This window comes from Somniosus microcephalus, chromosome 11 (genome assembly GCF_052327205.1).
Source record: "Somniosus microcephalus isolate GS21.2 chromosome 11, FLI_Smic_1.0, whole genome shotgun sequence".
Classification (NCBI taxonomy): domain Eukaryota; kingdom Metazoa; phylum Chordata; class Chondrichthyes; order Squaliformes; family Somniosidae; genus Somniosus; species Somniosus microcephalus.
The window spans coordinates 55192557-55217282 of record NC_140997.1 but is presented as its reverse complement, the minus strand read 5'-3'; the positions used below and the strand labels follow the sequence as shown (position 1 = coordinate 55217282).

The 24726-nt window shown below is 44.6% G+C and overlaps 1 protein-coding gene across 2 annotated transcripts in view; it reads left to right on the top strand.

Annotated features, from left to right (window-relative positions):
• rhbdl1 (rhomboid, veinlet-like 1 (Drosophila)) overlaps window positions 1-24726 on the top strand; it is a 300633-nt gene that overhangs the window by 204046 nt on the left and 71861 nt on the right. For both annotated transcript variants that reach the window (XM_086000695.1, XM_086000694.1), the window contains one exon: window positions 2725-2837. In XM_086000695.1, coding sequence (XP_085856821.1) covers window positions 2725-2837 — 113 coding nt within the window. The remainder of the gene's footprint in view (window positions 1-2724; window positions 2838-24726) is intronic.

The window sequence follows — 24726 nt, the reverse complement described above, 5'->3', positions numbered from 1 at the left end:
TCAATGTCCATCACCAAGAGTGGCTCGGTAGCACCATAACTGACCGAGCTGGCTGAGTCCTAAAGGACATAGCTGCCAGACTGGGTCTGCGACAGGTGGTGAAGGAACCAACAAGAGGGAAAAACCTACTTGATCTCGTCCTCACCAGTCTACCTGTTGCAGATGCATCTGTCCATGACAGCATTGGTAGAAGTGACCACCGCACAGTCCTTGTGGAGACGAAGTCCCGTCTTCATGTTGAGGATACCCTCCACCGTGTTGTGTGGCACTACCACCGTGCTAAATGGGACAGATTTCGAACACATCTGGCAACTCAAAACTGGGCATCCATGAGGCGCTGTGGGCCATCAGCAGCAGCAGAATTGTATTCAACCACAATCTGTGACCTCATGGCCCGGCATATCCCTCACTCTACCATTACCATCAAGCCAGGAGATTAACCCTGGTTTAACGAAGAGTGCAGGAGAGCATGCGGGAACAGCACCAGGCATACCGAAAAATGAAGTGTCAACCTGGTGAGGCTACAACACAGGACTACTTGCATGCCAAACAACGGAAGCAACATGCGATAGACAGAGCTAAGCAATCTCACAACCATCGGATCAAATCAAAGCTCTGCAGTCCTGCCACATCCAGTCGTGAGTGGTGGTGGACAATTAAACAGTTAACAGGAGGAGGAGGCTCCAAAAATATCCCCATCCTCAATGATGGTGGAGCCCAGCACGTGAGTGCAAAAGACAAGGCTGAAGCATTTGCAACTATCTTCAGCCAGAAGTGCCGAGTGGATGATCCATCTCGGCCTCCTCCTGAGGTCCCCAGCATCACAGATGCCAGTCTTCAGCCCATTCAATTCACTCCACGTGATGTCAAGAAACGGCTGAAGACACTGGATACTGCAAAGGCTATGGGCCCTGAAAACATTCCGGCAATAGTACTGAAGACTTGTGCTCCAGAACTAGCTGCGCCCCTAGCCAAGCTGTTCCAGTACAGCTACAACACTGGCATCTACCCGGCAATGTGGAAAATTGCCCAAGTATGTCCTGTCTACAAAAAGCAGGACAAATCCGACCTGGCCAATTACCGTCCCATCAGTCTACTCTCAATCATCAGCAAAGTGATGGAAGGTGTTGTCGACAGTGCTATCAAGCGGCACTTACTCAGCAATAACCTGCTAACTGACGCCCAGTTTGGGTTCCGCCAGGGCCACCCAGCTCCTGACCTCATTACAGCCTTGGTCCAAACATGGACAAAAGAGCTGAACTCAAGAGGTGAGGTGAGAGTGACTGCCCTTGACATCAAGGCAGCATTTGATCGAGTGTGGCATCAAGGAGCCCTAGCAAAACTGAAGTCAATGGGAATCAAGGGGAAAACTCTCCATTGGTTGGAATCATACCTAGCACAAAGGAAGTTGGCTGTGGTTGTTGGAGGTCATTCATCTCAATCACATGACATCACTGCAGGAGTTCCTCAGGGCAGTGTCCTAGGCCCAACCATCTTCAGCTGTTTCATCAATGACCTTCCCTCCATCATAAGGTCAGAAGTGGGGATGTTCGCTGATGATTGCACACTGTTCAGCACCATTCGAGACTCGTCAGATACTGACGCAGTCCATGTCCATATGCAGCAAGACCTGGACAACATTCAGACTTGGGCTGACAAGTGGCAAGTAACATTCGCACCACACAAGTGCCAGGCAATGACCAGCTCCAACAAGCGAGACTCTAACCATCTCCCCTTGACATTCAATGGCATTACCATCGCTGAATCCCCCACTATCAACATCCGGGGGGTTACCATTGATCAGAAACTGAACTGGACCAGCCATATAAATACTGTGGCTACAAGAGCAGGCCAGAGGCTGGGAATTCTGCGGCGAGTGTCTCACCTCCTGACTCCCCAAAGCCTTTCCACCATCTACAAGGCACAAGTCAGGAGTGTGATGGAATACTCTCCACTTGCCTGGATGAGTGCAGCTCCACAACACTCAAGAAGCTCGACACCATTCAGGATAAAGCAGCCCGCTTGATTGGCACTCCATCCACCTTCAACATTCACTCCCTCCACCACCGGCGCACTGTGGCTGCAGTGTGTACCATCTACAAGATGCACTGCAGCAACTCACCAAAGCTCCTTCAACAGCACCTTCCAAACCCGCGACCTCTACCACTTAGAAGGACAAGGGCAGCAGACGCATGGGAACATCACCACCTACAAGTTCCCCTCCAAGCCACACACCATCCTGACTTGGACCTGTATCGCCGTTCCTTCACTGTCACTGGGCCAAAATCCTGGAACTCCCTTCCTAACAGCATTGTGGGTGTACCTACACCATATGGACTGCAGCGGTTCAAGAAGGCAGCTCACCACCATTTTCTCAAGGGCAATTAGGGATGGGCACTAAATGCAGGCCTAGCCAGCCAGCGACGCCTGCATCCCATCAATGAATTAAAAAAAAAAGATGCTCAAGTATTGTTTGGATTTCGAAAAGGCATGCTGATTTTCATTTGTTATAAATATTTTTATTCTGCTGCAAAATGTTGCATATCAGTGGGATCATGCTTAGCTGATTTCATAAAGTTGTAGCAGGTATAGAACAATGGGCTTTTAATAAAAATAAAACATAATTGGGAGTTGAGCTCATTGAATGCTAATGTTTATAATGTTTATAAATCCTCTAAAAGCAAGTTAGTTTGACTTTAACACAGGCTCTTGTGGTTACTACAGGTTGGAGCAGCTGGGGTTCAATGCTTTCTTGCAGCTGATGATTGGAGTGCCACTCGAGATGGTCCATGGGATTATGCGAATTGGACTGTTGTACCTGGCAGGTGTGCTAGCAGGTGAGACAGCCCTTTGGTGAATCTACACACTACAGTTTCATTCAGGTAAGGCTCACATACACAAGTATAAATACACATAACAGTATTGCTCAGGTGAGACTGACATTTTTCTTATTTGTTCTTGTGATGTTGGCTAGGCCGCATTTATTGTCCATCTCTATGTTGCCCTGAGAAGGTGGTGGTGGCCCTTCTCTTTGAATCGCTGTAGTCCTTATGGTGATGGTTCTCCTATGAAAGTGTTAGGTAGGGAATTCCAGGATTTTAACCCAACAATAATGAAGGACTGACAGTACATATCCAAGCCACAGTAGTTCATAACTTGGAGGAAAACTTTCAGGTGATGGTGTTCCCATGACATTGCTGCCCTTGTCTGTCTTAGATTCTGAAGTTGGGAGGTGCTGCCAAAGTAAGCGTGGAGAGTTGCTGCAGTGCATCTTGTAGATAGCCAAGTGCACCTGTGGGGGTGGGGGAGGTGTTGGGTAATGAGTTCAGGGGCGGGGCACTGATCAAGTGGAGTGTTTTGTCCAGGAAGGTGTTGAGCTTCTTGAGTGTTATTGAGGCTGCACTCATCCAAGCGAGTGGTGAGGATTCCATCACAATCCTGAGCTGAACATTGATATATATTACACGATAACTCAGGTGAGGCTGTATTAGAGGCCATAGAGTTTCTAGTTCGTCTTTTGTTGGCAGGTTGATATTGAGTTCTGGGAACACTTACAAACAAGGGAATTTCACTAAGGGGCATAATCTTAGAATTAGAGCTAGGCCAGTTAGGAGTCAAATCAGGAAGCATTTTTTCTTACAAATGGTAGTGGAAATCGGGGACTCTCTCCCCCCCCAAAAGGCTGTGGTCAGTTAGAATTTCTAAACTGAGATCGATGAATTTTTGTTAGGTAAGGGTACCAAGAAATATGGAGAAAAGGTGGGTAAATGGAGTTGAGGTACAGGTCAGCCATGATCTAATTGAATAACAGAACAGGCTCGGGATGCTGATTGGCCTACTCCTGTTCCTATATTCCTATGTAAAGTACAAACAAAAGCAGATGTTTCAAGTGGAGTGGAACAGAATCATGTTTGCTAACCACACAGTTATTCCATGCTGGGCATATTTATCTCAATGACATGCTTAGACTTGGCTCCATCTTACATACCAATTCCAGTAATTTGCTGATTGACAATACAGCCACACTCTTTACTTTTCTAGTTGGGCATCTTCACACAGGCTACATATGTCTGAACCTCAAATTCACCCATAGTGTTCTACCATGGCTCAAGCTGAAAGAAATGGACCTCGCACTTTACTCACAACATAATGAGTCCTAACGCACAGTAAAAAAACTTCATAGCTTTCACCACATACAATTCCACAACTATTGACTAGAATAACTATGTCTGGGGCTATTACTATGATTGTGACTGAATATGGCTCTGGATGTAGTTGTTTCTGTTGTAATATGTGTCAATTTGACATGGAGCAGTTTAGGATTCAGCAAAGGAGGACAAAGGGATTAATTAAGAGGGGGAAAATAGAATATGAGAGTAAGCTTGCAGGGAACATAAAAACTGACTGTAAAAGCTTCTATAGATATGTGAAGAGAAAAAGATTGGTGAAGTCAAGCATAGGTCCCTTGCAGTCAGAATCAGGGGAATTTATAATGGGGAACAAAGAAATGGCAGACCAATTAAATTCATACTTTGGTTCTGCCTTCACAAAGGAGTACACAAATAACCTTCCAAAGATGTCAGGGAACATAGGGTCTAATGAGAGGGAGGAATTGAATGAAATCAGTATTTGTAGGCCAATTAATCCCCAGGGCCTGATAATCTACATCCTAGGGTACTTAAGGAGGTGGCCCTAGAAATAGTAGATGCATTGCTGGTCATCTTCCAAAATTCTATAGACTCTGGAATAGTTCCCATGGATTGGAGGGTAGCTAATGTAACCCCACTATTTAAAAAAGGTGGTAGAGAGAAAATGGGGAATTATAGACTGGTAAGCCTGACATCGGTAGTGGGGGAAATGCTAGAGTCCATTATAAAAGATGTAATAGCAGAGCACTTGGAAAACAGTGGCAGGATCGGACAAAGTCAACATGGATTTACAAATGCTTGACTAATCTACTGGAATTTTTTGAGGATGTAACTGGTAGAATAGATAAGGGAGAACCAGTGGATGTGGTGTATTTGGACTTTCAGATGGCTTTCGATAAGGTTCCGCATAAGAGATTGGCGTGCAAAGTTAAATCACATGGGATTGGGGGTAAAGTACTGACTTGGATAGAGAACTGGTTGGCAGACAGGAAGCAAAGAGTTGGAATAAACGGGTCTTTTTCCGAGTGGCAGGCAGTGACTAGTGGGGTACTGCAGGGATCGGTGCTAGGACACCAGCTATTCACAATATTTATTAATGATCTAGACGAGGGAACTAGATGTAATATCTCCAAGTTTGCAGACGATACAAAGCTGGGTGGGCGTGTGTGCAGCAGGCGGTTAAGAAGGCCTTCATAGCGAGAGGATTCGAGTACAGGAGCAAGGATGTCTTGCTGCAGTTGTACAGGGCCTTGGTGAGACCACACCTTGAGTATTGTGTGCAGTTTTGGTCACCTTATCTGAGGAAGGATGTTCTTGCCATGGAGGGAGTGCAGCGACGATTCACCAGACTGATACCTGGGATGGCAGGAATGACGTATGAAGAGAGATTGCGTCGATTAGGCTTATATTCGCTAGAGTTTAGAAGAATGAGAGGGGATCTCATTGAAACTTATAAAATTTTAACAGGACTAGACAGACTAGATGCAGGAAGGATGTTCCCGATGGCGGGGGAGTCCAGAACCAGGGGTCACAGTCTAAGGATAAGGGGTAAGCCATTTAGGACTGAGATGAGGAGGAATTTCTTCACCCAGAGAGTGGTGAACTTGTGGAATTCTCTACCACAGAAGGCAGTGGAGGCCAACTTATTAAATATATTCAAGAAGGAGTTAGATATATTTCTTAAGGCTAAAGGGATCAAGGGATATGGGGAGAAAGTAGGGACAGGCTACTGAATTTGGATGATCAGCCATGATCTCATTAAATGGTGGAACAGGCTTGAGGGGCCAAATCTCCTGCTCCTATCTTCTATGTCTCTATGGTCTCTTCCACAGCTCTACCTAAGTGAATTGTATAATGTTTATTTTCAGCTGTTTATTTAGTAAAGCAGACGTAACACTAATTATGTTGCATAACTTTTGGGTCATGTGAGGTCATGACTGTTACCAGCACCAATTAGTGTAACACACGGTATCGGACATGTGGTATAAGTAGAATTGGTGATTTCCCAAGCAGTTAGCAATAATTCATCTCACATCATCAGGCAGAATATAACCCACCTGGCCTTTGGTTCATAAATTATTTTCTGCTGATTCCATAGATAATTTTACATGCAATAAGCCAACTGCATATGTGCTTAGGCTCCTCTGTTACCATTATCACTGCTGTTCCATATAGACCAATGTCCTTTGCAGGTTGTTGATTTTTCTTTCACTCCTCAAACCCCTAGGAGCAGCAGCATCACACTGGGGGTAATTTCTGTAGGGTTTCTGGTGTTTGTCTGCAGTAACTTCAGCAGAGGTATCACAGAAACCCCAGAAAAATGGTGTAAGCAGCCTTTATGCACTTTTTTGGGGTTTCCATGGCTCTTCTGGCGACATTATGTGGAGGACGAATTCATGGAGTGTATACAAGATAGTTTTCTAGATCAGTATGTTGAGGAACCATCTAGGGAACAGGCTATTTTAGATCTAGTATTGTGCAATGAGAAAGGGTTAATTAATAACCTTGCAGTAAAGGGGTCTTTAGGGAAGAGTGACCATAATATGATAGAATTTTATATTAAGTTTGAAAGTGATTTAATTAAATCTGAAACTAGGGTCTTAAGTCTAAACAAAGCAAATTACGTCGGTAGATTGGGAAACTACATTAAAAGGTATGACGGTAGACAAGCAATGGCTAGCATTATTGAATTAATACATAATTTACAACAAATATACATTCCTTTAAGGCACAAAAACCCCATGGGAAAAGTGGTCCAACCATAGCTAACAAGAGAAGTTAAAGATAGCATTAGATCAAAGGAAGAGGCTTATAATGTTGCCAAAATAGTAAGCCTGAGTATTGGGAGAATTTTAGAATTCAGCAGAGGAGAACCAAGAAATTGATAAACAAAGGGAAAATAGAATATGAGAGTAAACTAGCAAGAGACATAAAAACAGACTGTAAAAGCATCTATAGGTATGTAAAAAGGAAAAGATTAGTGAAAGTAAACATGGGTCCCTTATAGGCTGAGACAGGAGAAATTATAATGGGGAATAAGGAAATGGCAAAGAAATTAAACAAATACTTTGGCCATGAATTTAATAGAGGTCAGAGGGCGGGTTTGGAGGCAGGTCAGTAGTGAAAATCTAAAAGATTGATGGCGGATTGCGAACCCGCTGTCATCCCGCCTCCACGGTACTTTGGCAAGTGTCGGGTTAGCGATTCCTGATCTGACCCGACACCAAACGGTGGGAGAGGCAGTTAACAGCTTGCTAACTGCCTTGATAATCTTATTTTAACTGGCTGTTGTGATTTTGCAGCTTTTTCTGCGTGTTGCCTGTCGTCAGACTGAAATGATATTTACTAGCCCTAACCCCTTCGGGGCTATCCCGGATCAGGTGTATCTCTCAGATGTTCACTTTCAACTAAAGTTTGAGGTAGCCGAATCCTAAAGATGCTTAACTGGGTCTAAAAGTCCGGGCTATCTCTCCCTAAAGAAAAGGAGCAACTCGAGAATGTTACCGTCCTCCAGATAGCACTTTTAATAAGTTTAGCCAGACTGTAATGTCTCGGATATTATGAGGGTCCGGAGATCTCCTTCAGAAATGTACCTCTCTACCAAAGACTGCACAGAGATTGGGTTTGCGAGTTATTGATATACTTATGAGACTTATGTGAGACAATTCTAAAAATATATAGAGATTTATTAAAAGAACCGACATGCAATTTACAGTTGGTGAATCAGTCAATCGCAACGTTAACAGTTCTAAAAAGAGAAAAAGTATGATCTTTTTAACAGAGAATCTTACTTTTAAATCTTAACTTCACTACAGTATTACAGTTCTTAAAATTTTCTATACAGGATATCCATCAATATCAAATTACCTTCGATCCCCGAGGTACAAAGAGTGGAAGACCACAGAGCCGCCTCTGTAGTCGAGAATCGCTTTGCCCGATTAAAGCGAGTCTGATATCCTATTTGAGACTTCCTTTTTCAGTTGTATCCCATAAGGTTTCTGCTGATCCAAGTTAATTATCACTATTCATCTTTCTGCTGACCTCTTGCAATTCTTACTGCTACATTGGCAATAGTTATTGGGAGTTTTTACCATATAGGTGTGAAGGCAGATGTCCCTTATTTCGTGTGCCATCTTTACGAGGTTTAATTTAAATCACTTATCCATGGTTGACCATTGTTCTGTTCCCAAAAGGCCAGCTACTCGGAGCCACCCATTCTTCTGTTTCATAAGGTTATTTATTCAGGGTCAACAACTTGTCCTATTTGAATAGCCAGAATTCTTTCATAGCTATTTCATAGTTAGGTTTCTAAATTTCCAAACCCAGTTGGTCATGTTTTAAAGAATTTATAAGGTAGAGTTCCTTATAAGGTACTCTTCAGAGTCAACCATTGTCTTATCTCAACGAGGCCAGAATTCTTTCATAAGATAGTGTATTTTTCTAAAAAGGCTATATAGTATATTTTTCTAAAAAGGTTATATAGTATATTCCTTCACAAGGCAAACACGCCAGCTGCATTGTGCCAGGTTTAGCAAGGACCTGAATTGTTGGCAGCTGCTCGAACAGCTTAAAAGCAGTCCTGCAACATCTCTGAGTTTCAGCTGCCACAACTTAGTGCTTTGAGGTTTTGGGACACATTTTGCAGCTCTACTTATCTTGTGAGTGTTCAAGCTGAAATCCATCTGCGGTGTGACCTCTTTGGAATACCCTCTGGTCACTTTGGCTGAGCGCAAACAACCTCTGTTCCTCGACTGAGATATATTCCAGCGGTATGGGAACCATTTATATCCTCTCATCCTGGTCATCAGATTCGGAGGAACAGCAGCCGTGGCAGCAGCACAACCAGGCATAGCAGCAGCGCCAACACCAGGAGCGCCAACCTTCTCCTCAGCCACCTGATGATGCACAGGGCAGAGGGCATCAGCGCAGGGCTGCACCTCGCTGCAGGAGATACCCCCAACACAGGGTTTACGGGCAGAGGATGAGCTTCCTCAACATGAGTGAGCAGCAGTGCCAAAGGAGGCTGAGACTTTCGTGAGAGGTAGTCACTGACATCTGCGCAATGCTGCACCAATACCTGGAGCCCAGAGGAGCGGGTGGACACTCCTTACCAGTGGCTGTCTAAGTCACCACCGCACTCAACTTCTTTGCTTTGGGCTCCTTCCAGGGATCAGCTGCAGATATCAGCGGCATCTCCCAGTCGGCTGCACACACCTGCATCACGCAGGTTACCAATGACCTCTTTGCAAAGTCACACAATTACATCCACTTCTCCACGGATGAAGCAAGTGCGACCGCGTGTGCGGTTGGCTTTGTAAATATGGCAGGCTTCCCAAGGGTGCAAGGCGTCATAGACGGCACAAATGTGGCCATTAGGGCACCCCATCACAACCCAACTGTATTTGTCAACCACAAGGGATTCCACTCCTTTAACGTCCAACTGGTGTGTAACCACAGGAAGATCATCATGCTTGTTTGCGCAAAGTACCCTGCCAGTTGCCTGACTCCTTCATCCTGCGGCAGTCAACTGTGCATCAGCTCTTCAATCCGCCTACCCAACTTTCCAGATGGCCACTTGGCGACAAGGGCTACCCCCTGAAAAAATGGCTCATGACACCGATGTGGAGGCCATCAAACGAGGCTGAGGAGCGGTACAAAGTGAGCTACATTTCGACCAGAAGCATCATAGATCAAACCATCGGCTTGCACAAAATGCGATTCCGATGCCTCGACAGATCTGGTGGAGCCCTGCAGTATGCACCAGCCAGGTTGTCCAGAATCATCGTGGTCTGCTGTGCCCTGCACAACATCGCACAGCAGCGTGGCTTAGCGCTGCCTGAGGTACAAGTGGCTCAGTGCAGAGCCTCCTCGGAAGAAGAGGAGGAGGACGAGGAGGAGGAGGATGGGGTGCGATGCTTTGCGGAGCCGCATGTGGCCAATCCAGCAGCAGGCGACCACATTGCTGGCCATCAGGCAAGGGATGCACTCATCCATGCCAGATTCACGTAGGCTTACGCTTCAACCACAGGTGGCTGGCAGATGAAGATGAATGTCAGAACGAGCTGCTTAACACCCCATACATCATCTGTCCAATAAACGATGCTTTCCTATCACTCTCACCACCATCATTACAAATGCAAGTAGCCCTGAGCCCTCACTGTGCAACTTCCATTTCTCAGCACACATAGGCCAATACTTCAAATCTTTGCCATCACTTTTGTTTAATGCAATCACAATCTGGATGACAAGCAGTACTTTTTCACACAATAAAACACCCAAGTGACTATCCTTGTGACTATTTGTGTGTTAACTTCCTCTTACGCGTGCTTCTACATGGTGCTTTCCCTGCTGCTTCAGCAGATGTAGAGGCATCTTGTTCACTTTGACGCTGCGCCTGCTTAAACGCCTTTGGCGGGTGTCCTCTGGGTTTGGGAGCCTGGGAGGTCTCCTCCACAGTCTGCTCTTCCTGCGGCTGTGCAGGGGCTGAGATGGCCATTTCATTTGGGTGGGGAATCTGGGGCTCTGACCGAGGGCTCTGCAGTGGCATGGTGGTGTGACCGCTTGGAGAGGAGCCCACACTTCTTTGTTGTCGGCCACCAACATCCCTCTCATGGGTCACCTGCACTTCACTGCTAGCAAGTGGCTGGAGAGCACCTTGCTGCACCTCAGTGGGGCCATGAGGAGCTGTCTCTGTACTGACGGTCCTCATAACGGGGACGTCCATGTACCTCTGGTGTCTCTCCTCAATAGATGCCTATTTATCCTCCATAGCAGACCATCTATTTAGAAGAGTCACCATGCTCTGTTGAGTCTAGCCAGTTATGTCTTCCAAGGAGGTTGCCACCCTCTCCATTTCAGCACGTTCATGCACCATTGCCTCCGCCATGGCAGTGCTCATGTTTGAGATGGACTCCTCCATTCTCTGCACACTCGCAGTTACCATGGATGCAAAACCTGTCAGAGACTCCTGCACTTGTTGCTGAAGTTCCAGCACTGCTCTCTTTCTGGATGGCCCCAGAGGCACAGTGTCTGCATGCAGCTGAGCAGAGCTAGGAGAGTCCTGCGACCTCCGACGAGGACTCTCCACTGCTGTGGCTGTCTCCACCATCTGCTGATGCTCACTTGTGAGCTGTGATACACCAGGTGACAACACTACTCTATGTGGCAATGGACCCATGGAGGTGTGCGTCTCTGCGCTTGTGCCGGGTGCGCTGAGTTCTGGTGATGCTGCTCCCTCAGAGGCTGCAGGTTCCTCTGAGGATTCGTCCGACTCTTCCTCCTGGACAGTGGGGAGGAGGGTTACCAATGGTCCTGTGGGAGAATAAAGGCATGAGTTAGACATCGATATTTAAGTAGCAGACACATCCTATTGTGCAGATGATCAAAAGTCAATCTCTATGAACATCATTTGCCATTTCAGTCAATCATGAAATATTAAAGAGAGGGTTTAAAATGTATTCTGTCACTAGCTTCATCTAATGCACCCATCTCTCTGTCCCCCACTTCCAGCTCCTCGCCACCTCCAACTATCTCGTGAGCAGCCTCCTCAGTGCTTGTCAGCGTCGCAAGTGATGGTGGCCCTCCTCCTGTCTTCGCTCTCTCCCTCATATTGTGGGCTATCTTTTCCTGCAAGGAGGGACACAAGTTGAGTTTCATCGAGATCGATGGAGTGACTATGAAGAATCCATAACATAAAAGCTTAGAGGGAGACCAAGATGGAGTGAGGTGCCAAGAGGAAGGAGCCTCCCTGTGCGTTGTTAGTTGTTGTCATTGCATAACAGTGAGAGCAAGTGTGAGGGGTGCATAGTAGGATGGTGAAGTGATTCTGTACATAGCGAGAGGGCTAGGTAAGGGTGCAAGGGAAGTAAGGGTAAGGTGGGATGCGGCGGACCAGGCTGACAATGCAGAGTGCTGGTGATGAGAGGAGAAGGGAAGCAGATTGAAGTGAAGTGTGATGTGATACTCACTTTGGATGAGCACAGAAGATCATTGAAGCGTTTCCGGCACTGGACCCATGTGCGTGAGCAAACAGATCTAGCGCTGAACTCCTCAGCAATTCGCAGCCAGCCTGCCTTTGTTTGCTGAGGAGGCTTCCTCCGGCCATCGCGAGGGAACAGCATGTCCCTACGCCCTCTTACACCCTCCACAAGAGCTTGGAGGGAGTCTTCAGCAAATCTTGGTGAAGCCTTTGTCCTTGCAGTAGTCATCATGAGCTGGACAATTCCCAGAGCAGCAGAAACCAAATGAGAAGCTAGGGCTACATTAAAAACAAATGAATGAGTGATGTCAGCAGAGGCGAGCAGCAGACCCGCTCCCACTAATTGGGCTGGGTAGCGCGCACGGCGGCCTTAATGAGGCCACTTAACTCAAAATCTATATTGGGGAGCGGCTGAAACTGGCAGCAGGACCAGAACCTGCCCACCAGGCAACCCGACTCCAACCCGCCTCCTCCATTAAATTCGCGGCTTTAGTGTCTGTCTTCACGGAAGAAGACGCAAAAAACCTCCCGGAAATAGTGGAGAACCAAGGGTCTAGCGAGAATGAGGAACTGAAAGAAATTAGTATCAGTAAAATATTAGTACTGGGGAAATTAATGGGACTGAAAGCCGATAAATCCCTGGACCTGATGGCTCACATCCTAGGGTTTTGAAAGAGGTGGCTGTCATCTTCCAAAATTCCATAGATTCTAGAACAGTTCCCGCAGATTGGAAGGTAGCAAATGTAACCCCACTATTTACGAATGGAGGGAGAGAGAAAATGGGGAATTACAGACCAGTTAGCCTGACACCAGTAGAATTTACTATTAAGGACGTGGTAACAGGGCACTTAGAAAATAATAATAGAATTGGGCAGAGTCAACACGGATTAATGAAAGGGAAATCATGTTTGACGAATCTGTTAGAGTTTTTTTGAGGTTGTAACTAGCAGAATAGATAAGGGGGAACCAGTGGATGTGGTGTATTTGGATTTTCAGAAGGCATTCGATAAGGTGACACACAAGAGGTTATTAAACAAAATTAGAGCTCATGGGATTGGGAGTGATATACTAGCATAGATTGAGGATTGGTTAACGGACAGAAAACAGAGAGTAGGAATAAACTGGTCATTTTCGGGTTGGCAGGCTGTAACTAATGGGGTACCGCAAGGATCAGTGCTTGGGCCTCAGCTATTCACAATCTACATCAATGATTTGGATGAGGGGACCAAATGTAATGTATCCAAGTTTGCTGATGATACAAAGCTAGGTGGGAATGTAAGTTGTGAGGAGGATGCAAAGAAACTTCAAGGGGATATAGGCAGGCTAAGTGAGTGGGCAAGAACATGGCAAATGGAATATTATGTGGAGAAATGTGAAGTTATTCACTTTGGTAGGAAAAATAGAAAAGCAGAGTATTTTTTAAATTGTGAGAGATTGGGAAATGTTGGTGTTCAGAGGGACCTGGGTGTCCTTGTACATGAATCACTGAAAGTTAACATGCAGGTACAGCAAGCAATTAAGAAAGCAAATGGTATGTTGGCCTTTATTATAAGAGGATTTGAGCATAAGAATGAAGAATTATATAGGGCTCTGGTGAAACCACACCTGGAGTATTGTGTACAGTTTTGGTCTCCTTACCTAAGGAAGGATATACTTACCATAGAGGGAGTGCAGCGAAGGCTCACCAGACTGGTTCCTGGGATGGGGGGTTGTCCTATGAGGAGGGATTGAGTAGACTAGGCCTACATTCTCTATAGTTTAGAAGAATGAGAGGTGATCTCACTGAAACATACAAAATTCTTACAGGACTTGACAGGTTAGATGCAGGGAGGATGTTTCACCTGGCTGGGGAGTCTAGAACCAGGGATCACAGTCTCAGAATAAGGGGTCGGCCATTTAGGACTGAGATGAGGAGAAATTTCTTCACTCAGAGGGTGGTGAATCTTTGGAATTCTCTACCCCAGAGGGCTGTGGAGGCTCAGTCGTTGAGTATATTCAAGACCGAGATCGATAGATTTTTGAATATTAAGGGAATCAAGGGATATGGGGATAGTGCAGGAAAGGGGAGATGAGGTAGAAGATCAGCCATGATTTTGTTGAATGGCAGAGCAGGCTCGAGGGGCCGAATGGCCCACTCCTGCTCCTGTTTCTTATGTTCTTCTTATGAGGGACAAGCAGGAGAACCCCTGTGGAAACTCTCCCCTACTGTTACAAAGTGTTCTATGTAGCGACCTGGCAGAACACTGGCAAAGCTTGCCGATAGAGTCTAGCCAAATCTGAGGCAGTCCAAACTGTAATTCAAACATAGAAAGAAAAAACAAAGACTTGCATTGATATAGCGCCTTTCACAACCTCAGGACGTCCCAAAGTGCTTTACAGCTAATGAAGCACTTTTAAAGTGTAGTCGCTGTTGTACAGTAGGAAACACGACAGTGAATTTGCACACGGCAAGGTCCAACAAACAGCAATGAAATAAAAGACCTCACCATCGGCTTTAGGTGTTGGTTGAAGGATAAATATTGGCCTGGACACAGGGGAGAACTCCTCTTCTCTTCTTCCAATAGTTATCCCCGGTGTCCTGGCCAATATTTATCCCTCAATCAACATAACAAATACAGATTATCTGGTCATTATCACATTGCTGTTTGTGGGAGCTTGCTGTGCGCAAATTGGCTGCTGCGTTTCCCAAATTACAACAGTGACTACACTCCAAAAAAGTACTTCATTGGCTGTAAAGTGCTTTGAGACGTCCGGTGGTCGTGAAAGGTGCTATATAAATGTAAGTCTTTCTTTTAGCGCTGTGGGAACTTTAACGTCCACCTGAGAAGGCAGATGGGGCCTTGGTTTAACGTCTCATCCGAAAGATGGCTCCCTGTAACACTTAAGCTGCATTAAAATGAATGTCAGCTACCCCATGCCAGATGATGATGATGACAAGATAATCAATGATTATCACACAATCATTTGCTTATGTCTTAATTAAATATACTCACCTGGAATGTCCATGGGGTCCTCCAGTGGGAGACTGGCGGAACTCCAGGAGAATTGTCAAAAATGGTTAAAAACAGCCATTTATACTGTTTTTTCCAGGAATTCAGCTAATCTTTTGCCTAAATTACGGTGGGAGATTGAGAGAAGCTTGCTGAAATTCAGAGCCAACATTCTGAAGGCAACAGCTAACCAGCTTTAACCAGAACAGCTGATATTGTCCCACAAGCAGTAAGCAACACAGGTCAATTCAATATTGTGTTGAAGATATATTTGCGGTGTGTTTTCCTATCTCCCACCCCATAAGAATAATTCCTCTCTCCCACCCCATAAGAATATGAAAAACTTAATATGAAATTTAAAAAAAATTAAACCCAGCTAAAACTGCTCATGAGGAAATTAGGCAACTTAATGGATGAAGGGATCGAGTGTAATGTAGCCAAGTTTGCGGATGATACAAAGATGGGTGGAAAAGCAAGTTGTGCAGAAGACTCAAAGAATCTGCAAAGGGATATAGACAGGCTAGAGAAGTGGGCAAACATTTGGCAGATGAAGTATAATGTGGGAAAGTGCGAGGTTATCCACTTTGGCAGGAAAAATAAAAAAGCAAACTATTATTTAAATGGAGAGAGATTACAAAATGCTACAGTTCAGAGGGACCTGGGGGTCCTTGTGCATGAAACACAAAAGTTAGCATGCAGGTACAGCAAGTAATCAAAAAGGCAAATTGAATGTTGGCCTTTATTTCAAGGGGGTTGGGGTATAAAAGCAGGGAAGTCCTGCTATAACTGTACAAGGTATTGGTGAGACCACACCTTGAGTACTGCGTACAGTTTTGGTCTCCTTATTTAAGGAAGGATATACTTGCATTGGAGGCAGTTCAGAGACGATTCACTAAGTTAATTCCAGAGTTGAAGGGTTTGACTTATGAGGAAAGGTTGAGCAGGCTGGGCCAATACTCATTGGAATTTAGAAGAATGAGAGGTGATCTTATCGAAACATATAAGGTACTGAGGGGGCTCAACAAGGTAGATGCAGGGAGGATGTTTCCCCTCATGGGGAAATCTAGAACTCAGGGGCATAGTTTCAGAATAAAGGGTCGCCCTTTTAGAACTGAAATGAGGAGCACCTTCTTCTCTCAGAGGGTCGTACATTTGTGGAATTCTCTGCCCCAGAGAGCTGTGGAGGCTGGGTCATTAAATACATTCAAAGTGGAGATAGACAAATTTTTGCAAGATAAGGGAGTGAAGGGTTACGGGGAGCGGCTGGGAAGTGGCTTTGAGCCCTAGATCAGCCATGATCTTATTGAATGGTGAAGCAGGCTCGAGGGGCCAAGTGGCCTATTCCTGCTCCTATTTCTTATATTCTTATATAAATCTTAGCCAACAAAACTAACTGGACAATTAAAGATGCAATGGATTTTTTTTGCAGATTTTTTTAATAAGTTAATTAAATACATTACAACGAATTACATTGAGTCTATGGAGCAGAGCCAAGCCATTCGGCCCAACTGGTCTACACTCCACACAAGCCTCCCCCCACCCCTCTTCATCTAACCCTATCAGCATGCCAGTTGTGGTTTCATATGAGATTGCAGTACATCAGGGGAATCCCACTTAGCATTTTCATAAGCCTCTCAAGCTAGTGCTTCAGACAGCCCTTATTAAGGCATGGATTCATACACATGCTACTTGAAAAGCCCTGATCCACAAAATGGATAGAATTGACAAGTAGGAAAGTCTCCACCATCATTGCATGGTGTGTAGAGTATCCATATTGTGATCACTTCCAGAGGAACGATGGTAATTAGACATCAAGCCAGCTCCTTCTGAGAAAGGGAAAACACTAACATTTATTCCTGACATCCAAAGGCAATTGAGTGAAAATTGCAGGATATGAGTCTAAATTACTAAATACTGTCCACTTATACTGTACCGGTGACACTTCAGCGATCTGAACAGAACAGGACTGAGGCTATAAGCCTAGAAACTACTATTTCTGATATTAGTGGAGAAATGCTTAACGTGTTTGTATGAGATTCTTCTGTCCACTATTTTAATGCAGGCATTAACCCATTTATTTAAAATGTAGGACAGGATGTCTTACGATGCATTAAACATTCATCCGCTAATATCGGCAACAGTAATCCTACACGTTCAGTGAGGAGTCACACTCAAAGGAACCACAAATCAGAGGTAGGGCTATAACACACTTGTAGCGTTGATTCTCTGAGGCTGCAGTCCTTTCAAGCACGGATTCGTGGAATTACGTTTTTACCGCAACTTATTTGTATAGCCTTGTCGCTCTCTTTCATAGCCGAACAATCATCCAGCTCCTTTATAAAAGCATGTTATTACAAGATTAGAAATTATGGTGCTGCTCCTTTCTTAGCAGGTGCATTTGTTCCAACTTTCAGAAGATGCTCATAACCAGTAGAAAGGTACTTGTAATGGGTGCATTCAACCAGAAAGTGTTTGGTTCCCATGGTATCTCTCCTTAACATTTATTAAAAATGAATAAGAACACTCAATCCCTCCCTAGTGCCAGAGCTGCTTAGCTAATGCCTCCCTGTTCTCGGGCACCGGAGCCAATATAAAAAAGAAGCTCTCAACATGGAAGTAAGTGTGTCTGAGTGCCATTTGCAATGATGTATTTGAAACATACAAAGAGCAACCCAGGCAATCCTTTCAGTTTGTATTTCACTTTTAAGGATTCTGGCTTTCTTTATTTTCGTATGCTTGCTTTTGAATCCTGGGTTTAGAGTAGGAAACATAATATACTATCGGAAACCTGTTTAATCAAGGCAGAAGAGTTTCTTGTTTTAATATATTAAATGATCAGAGTCCTTGATTTGGAAGAATAATCAACTTTTTCTATAGCATCTGATGCTGCCTTATTAAAGCCTGGTATAGCCAGCTCTGCTTTTCCCACACAGTATAACCTGTCAAATTTGGTTCTGTTGAAATATTCCGCACAATCACATCCTTTGCTGTTCATTATTCTCATTTAAATTCTGCTGGCACATTTAAATGCGCTCTCTGCCCTTCGGCTGTGTTCTCAACTAAAATCTTGCCTTGTCAGACACTGATTATAGTTCTTAAGAGAAACTGTCTTTGCCACAAAGGCCGTCATGTCTCCAGCTGCTTCAAAGCTGTGCAAGAATCAACTGTTAATTTGAGTGGGTGTCTTCATCAATAGAGGAACTTTAATTTCAGCCACACTTGACACGGTTCAAGTCACATTATGTGAAGACTGTGTGACTGAGTAAAAGGAGTGGTCCTTTCTGTGTATGTGTATTTATTTCCATTTCCTTCCACTTTCCCCCCCCCCCCCGCCGGAAGGTGTTGACTCAAGCTGAAGTATGTTCCATGCCATCAACAAACTTCCTGTAATTTCCCAATTTACCATTCTTCCTGTATGGGGTAGATCTTGACATTGTGCAATAGTGTAAAACGGGTGCTAGTGAGTCGGCAGCCTGTTTTACATCTCTCTCAATCTTACATTATCGCAAAACGTCAAGATCTACCCCTATGTGTCTGGAAAGTGAGAAGGTTATTTTGACTTTGTATGATAGTGTAAAATGGGCTACATCAGATCAACTGCCCATTGTGCATCTTCCCCATCGGTCAAAGTGACCCACCTGAGTGTCAGCAGACTATTCAACTGTAGGGGACAGCCAAGCCCATCCTGCTATCATTCAACGTCCGCACATACCTGAATTCCCAGCAACAAGGAGCAGGAACCCTGGCTGATTGTTCACTTTTCCTTGCATGGGAATGGTGAGGCCTATTATAGCAACCCTACTTCTACCCCAGCTGAGATCATCTAAATCAGCAAGCCCTGGGACCAAACTTGGGACCTTCTTGGTCTGTGTGGCTCAGTATCATACTGGAGTGTGCACTTACACATCAAATCACTGAGGAAGCTACATGGGTGTGTATTATAAATAAATAAAAGCCTGGAAGTATATTGCAATTATTCAATGTACTTGGTAGGCTCAGATGATATTTTAAACTATCAGAGACAGCTTGTGAACATTCCACAGTTATTTGGATCTTGAGTGTGCTATAACTTTGAACCCAATTTCAGTCATTGTTCTGATGAAAGGCACAACCTGAATCATTACGCCATCTTATTCTGATGCTGGCTGACTATGCTACCTTTGCAGCATTTTCTGATTTTATCCCAGCCATCACTTATTTAATGTATAATTTATAGAGCGTTTCAATTCCATCATTTTTGGAGTATCGAGGGTTGAGTTTCACTGGAGACTGCCTCTGCTGTCACTGCTGCAGTTGTTTTAATGCTTTACTGGTATTATTAAGTATACTAAGTTTTCCTTACAGCTGTATATTACAAGACAGGAAGACTGTGTACTTCATATAATTATTATGCTAGATTGTAGTTGGATTAGCTGACAGAAGAATAAGGTTTTACTAAAAACGCTTGCTTTTAATCAATTTTAGTGGTACTATATTGTATTCCTATACATATATATAGATTAATAATGAATATCTAGCATTGGTTCCATGTTATAGTCTAATCAGGTGGTTTATATTTAGAGTAATTGACACCGGGAAGTGATTACAGGACTGCTTCAGATGATGTAATTAAACCAAGAGAGCAAAGCAATTATAAGCCTCATCTTGGCCTCTGAGATTAGATTACAGCCTTGCTATAGGCCTCTGGTACCTTATTATTTCTAATATATGCTGTTTAAGTTTTATGTGTAATATTTTATTCTATTTTCACGCAGAATTTGTGTCAGCAGTGACTCTCATTGCAGCTATCAGGAGGCTCCATGTCTGGTCTATGTTGGAATTCTCACGGCATGAATAACAGTGGTGATGTCAATACTTCTCATTTATTGAGAAATAATTGGAAGTTGGTTCCCAGCAAACTCTAGCTGCTGGCTGCAATGCAGATAATGGGACTGGTTTTCACGGCCTCCATCTGACAGGAAGAGGGTGGTAGCACGCCGATAATGTCAATGTGCCACTTACCACCCGGTTCCTGCTCCCAGTGTGGCTGCTGCCATTTTTGTTGGGCCTTCATATGGGTGGCCCAAGTGCCTGCCTCTTGCAGGCAGGAGCCTACTTGCAATATGCTCATCGAATTCCTATGACATATGTAGGACCATGGCACAATTTTGAGGTACTAATGGGTGGAGCATGTGCTGCCCATTTGTACCAGGCGTTGAGTGGTCTACCAATGGCCCTTAAAGGGAGTGCTGCTGGCTGCTCAGAAAACAGCCCAGGTAAGTATTGAAATTATTTTTGTCGGGCATGAATGGCCTAGAAATTGCGGTCGGAGGCGTACCTCCGAAGTATGCCTCCGACCTGAGAAACAATTCTCCTCCTGGTGGCCACGCTGCAAAAAGTTGCGGTCTCAGGCCTCGAGGTGGAAGGCAGTGTAATGGCCTACGGATCCTAGGGATGCAGGCAGTTCGGAAGCATACTGAGATCACATGGGCCTGGTCCTCCAATGAAAAAGGAGAATTCTATTGCAATCATTTACAAAGGAAATCCCCTAATGATATGCAATGGAATCTCAAATCTAATATTTATACAATTAACAGAATTGGAATTTTATTTATAAATTCCTTCATTGCACCAACCTCAATAAAAATTAATTTTTTTGATAATTTTATACATCTTTAAGACTGTAATCCAGGCCAGTATTTGCATAAGCTCATTTAATAAAGTGTATGTGCATATTTTAGGATCTAAAAATATTTAATTTAAGCCTTTGATATCCCCTTACGCTAATGCAAGCAGGCCCTACACCTGCTTGCATCAACCGTAAGACTTACATGGGCAATTGCTGGCCAGTCGCTGGGCAAATAACCAAACTCTGTGCCAGCGATTGCTTTTTTGGACCCCCGCAGATGGCCTGTCAATGTGTACATTGACAGGCCACAAGTTACGGATTTTACACATGTGCTTGATGAAATCCGGAACTTGCGCGGGCATTTCAAAGGGAATACGACGGCATACTCTCAAGAGTACTCCATCACAGACACCGCAATTTCAGGGCCAATATTCCTCCTAATGGCCCAACCATGCCCTCTCTCCCACAATTGCCTCCCCTTCCCTTTTTAAGATACAACATTTGACTCCGCCCCATCCCCCACCACCCTCGAGGAGCTGCCTGCGAGGCCTGGCAATAATCAAATGAGGTTCAAAACAACTCAAGTCTTGTGGCAAGGACTTCGGACAGGCAGCTCAAGTGTCTGTCCTACCACCCGCCCACCCAGCCGATGTGAAAATTTACACCTATATTGTTACCGTTGGTCAAGCAGATTATCTGGGAGTTCATCTTGCCGTGAGAGGTTGTACTGGTGTCTGTCCTTGGTGCTGCTGTTTGTTGTTTATTATTGGAAAAGCAGGATGTCAGAGCATCCAGCGGTGGGCTAATATCCCACAGGATCCTGCTCTTCATAGGAAAACATAGAAACATAGAAGATAGGAGCAGGCGTAGGCCATTCGGCCCCTCAAGCCTGTTACATAAGAACATAAGAACATAAGAAATAGGAGCAGGAGTAGGCCAATCGGCCCCTCGAGCCTGCTCCACCATTCAATAAGATCATGGCTGATCTGATCCTAACCTCAAATCTATTATCACTCTACATCCCTCCCGAACCCATGTGATCTCCTGGGAGAGGCGAAAAACCAGATAAAAAACCCAATGGCCAATTTGGGAGAAAAAAAATCTGGGAAACTCCGCTCCGACCCATCTAGGCGATCGAAACTCGTCCAGGAGATCACTGTCCCTATATTTTCTACAGTACTTACCTTCTGTAAAAGGTGATCTCCACCCCAGCCAGGAACAGGAATAGAACCATCTCCTGAAATCTAACACATAATTAGAACACAAGAAGTAGGAGCAGAACCAGGCTTCACGGTCCCTGGGCCTGCTCCGTTACCCACAGGGCCATGACCGTTCCGAACATAGACTCATGTCCAATTTCCTGCCCGCTCCCCGTAACCCCTAATTCCCTTTACTTCTAAGAAACTGTCTATTTCTGTTTTAAATGTATTTAATGATGTAGCTTCCACAGCTTTCTGGGGCAGCAAATTCCACAGACCTACTACCCTCGGAGTGAAGAAGTTTCTCCTCATCTCAGTTTTGAAAGAGCAGCCCCTTATTCTAAGACTATGCCCCCTAGTTCTAGTTTCACCCATCATTGGGAACATCCTCACCACATCCACCCAATCAAGTTCCTTCACAATCTTATATGTTTCAATAAGATCACCTCTCATTCTTCTGAACTCCAATGAGTAGAGTCCCAATCTACTCAACCTCTCCTCATATGTCCACCCCCTCATCCCCAGGATTAACTGAGTGAACCTTCTTTGTACTGACTCGAGAGCAAGTATGTCTTTTCTTAAGTATGGACACCAAAACTGTATGCAGTATTCCAGGTGCGGTCTCACCAATACCTTGTACAACTGCAACAATACCTCCCTGTTTTTATATTCTATCCCCCTAGCAATAAAAGCCAACATTCCATTGGCCTTCTTGATCACTTGCTGCACCTGCATACTAACTTTTTGAGTTTCGTGCACCAGGACCCCCAGATCCCTTTGTACTACAGTACTTTCCAGTTTCTTGCCATTAAGATAATAACTTGCTCTATGATTTTTCCTGCCAAAGTGCATAACCTCACACTTTCCAGTATTGTATTCCATCTGCCAAATCTCTGCCCACTTACTTAGCCTGTCTATGTCCCTTTGCAGGTTTTTTATGTCCTCCTCACTCACTACTTTCCTTCCTATCTTTGTATCATCTGCAAACTTTGATATGTTACACTCGGTCCCCTCCTCCAAATCATTAATATAGATTGTAAAGAGTTGGGGACCAGCACTGACCCCTGCAGAACACCACTAGTTACTGATTGCCAGTCTGAGAATGAGCCATTTATCCCAACTCTCTGCTTTCTGTTAGATAGCCAATCCTCCACCCATGCTAGAATATTACCCCCAATCCCATGATTTTTTATCTTGAGCAATAATCTTTTGTGTGGCACCTTGTCAAATGCCTTTTGGAAGTCTAAATACACTACGTCCACTGGTTCCCCTTTAACACCCTGTATGTTACTTCCTCAAAGAACTCAAGCAAATTTGTCAAACATGACTTTCCCTTCATAAAACCATGCTGACTTTGTCCTATTAAATTATAATTATGTTTATCCAAATGTCCCGCCATTTAATGAGATCATGGCTGATCATCCAAATTCAGTACCCTGCCCCTGCTTTCTCCCCATATCCCTTGATCCCTTTAGCCTTAAGAAATATATCTAACTCCTTCTTGAATATATTTAATGAATTGGCCTCAACTGCCTTGTGTGGCAGAGAATTCCACTGGTTCACCACTCTCTGGGTGAAGAAATTCCTCCTCATCTCAGTCCTTAATGGCTTACCCCTTATCTTTAGACTGTGATCCCTGGTTCTGGACTCCCCCGCCATCGGGAATTTGTGGAGCTCAAGGCACGAGATTAACATACCAAGAATACTTGATTTCCTGTAACATGAGTAGAGGAAAAGTGATCTATAAGGTCTTGAAAAAGGCTGGATGGCATGGTGACACACCATAAGGAGATAAAGGAAATTATCCATGTAGAAACATGAGGCAAATGTAATAGGCTGTGTCTGATCTTTGGATCTGGCTTGGGAAAAGTGCTATAGAGTGATAATGGGCTTAATTACAAATGCTCCCATTGCAGCAGCAGGTAGTCAGTCAAACACTGCAGGTTTGGGTTTCCCATTCTCAGAAGAAAACCCAGCAGATATGGTTTGCAAGACCAGAGAATTCAGCACCTGCTGCTCTTAGCTCCATATCTTGCTGAGAGTGGCTGACTTGAGTGCTGCCAGAAAATTTAATGATTCCCCACTGAAGGAACAGGTGGTGGGTGTTGGATTCCTGCCACAGAAAATGGACAGGAGGGTTAAGGCATTCATTGCAGCTTAGTTGTTCCCTTAATACAATCTTGCAATTGTGTTTCTAAACTACGACAGACAGCCCACCACAGCTCCGGCTTCCGGTTCCCTCCTCCCCCAGCTCCCATTTCCCACCCACCCAGCTACCGATTCCTTCCCCTGGCTACTGATCGCCCCCCTTCCTCATTTACCTGAAGGGCCGCTGCTAGTGTTGCTTCAACCACGCTCCGCCGTGTGAGCTGCCTCTTCCGCACCACAGCTCACCCATTTCATGGAAATGAAGCCCGAGGCCCAATATTGAGGCCACCATTTAGGTTCAGGGATCGAAACTCAGAGAGAGCGGAGTGCTAGTAAAAACTGACAAAAGTGAATGGGCTACCCCGATTGTGGTAGTGCCCAAAGCAGACAAAACTGTACGCTTGTGTGGTGACTACAAAGTTACTATCAACCAAGCAGTTGACGATGAGCAGTACCCGTTACCTACATCACAAGAACTTTATGCAACCCTCTCTGGGTCAAAGATCTTCTCCAAGCTTGGCCTTTCGCACGCTTACGCTCAGCTGAATGTTAACAAAGAGAGTCAACAGTATCTCACCATCAATACACACAAGAGACTGTACTTATACACCAAGCTTCCGTATGGTTTAAAGTCCTCCCCCAAAATTTTCCAGGC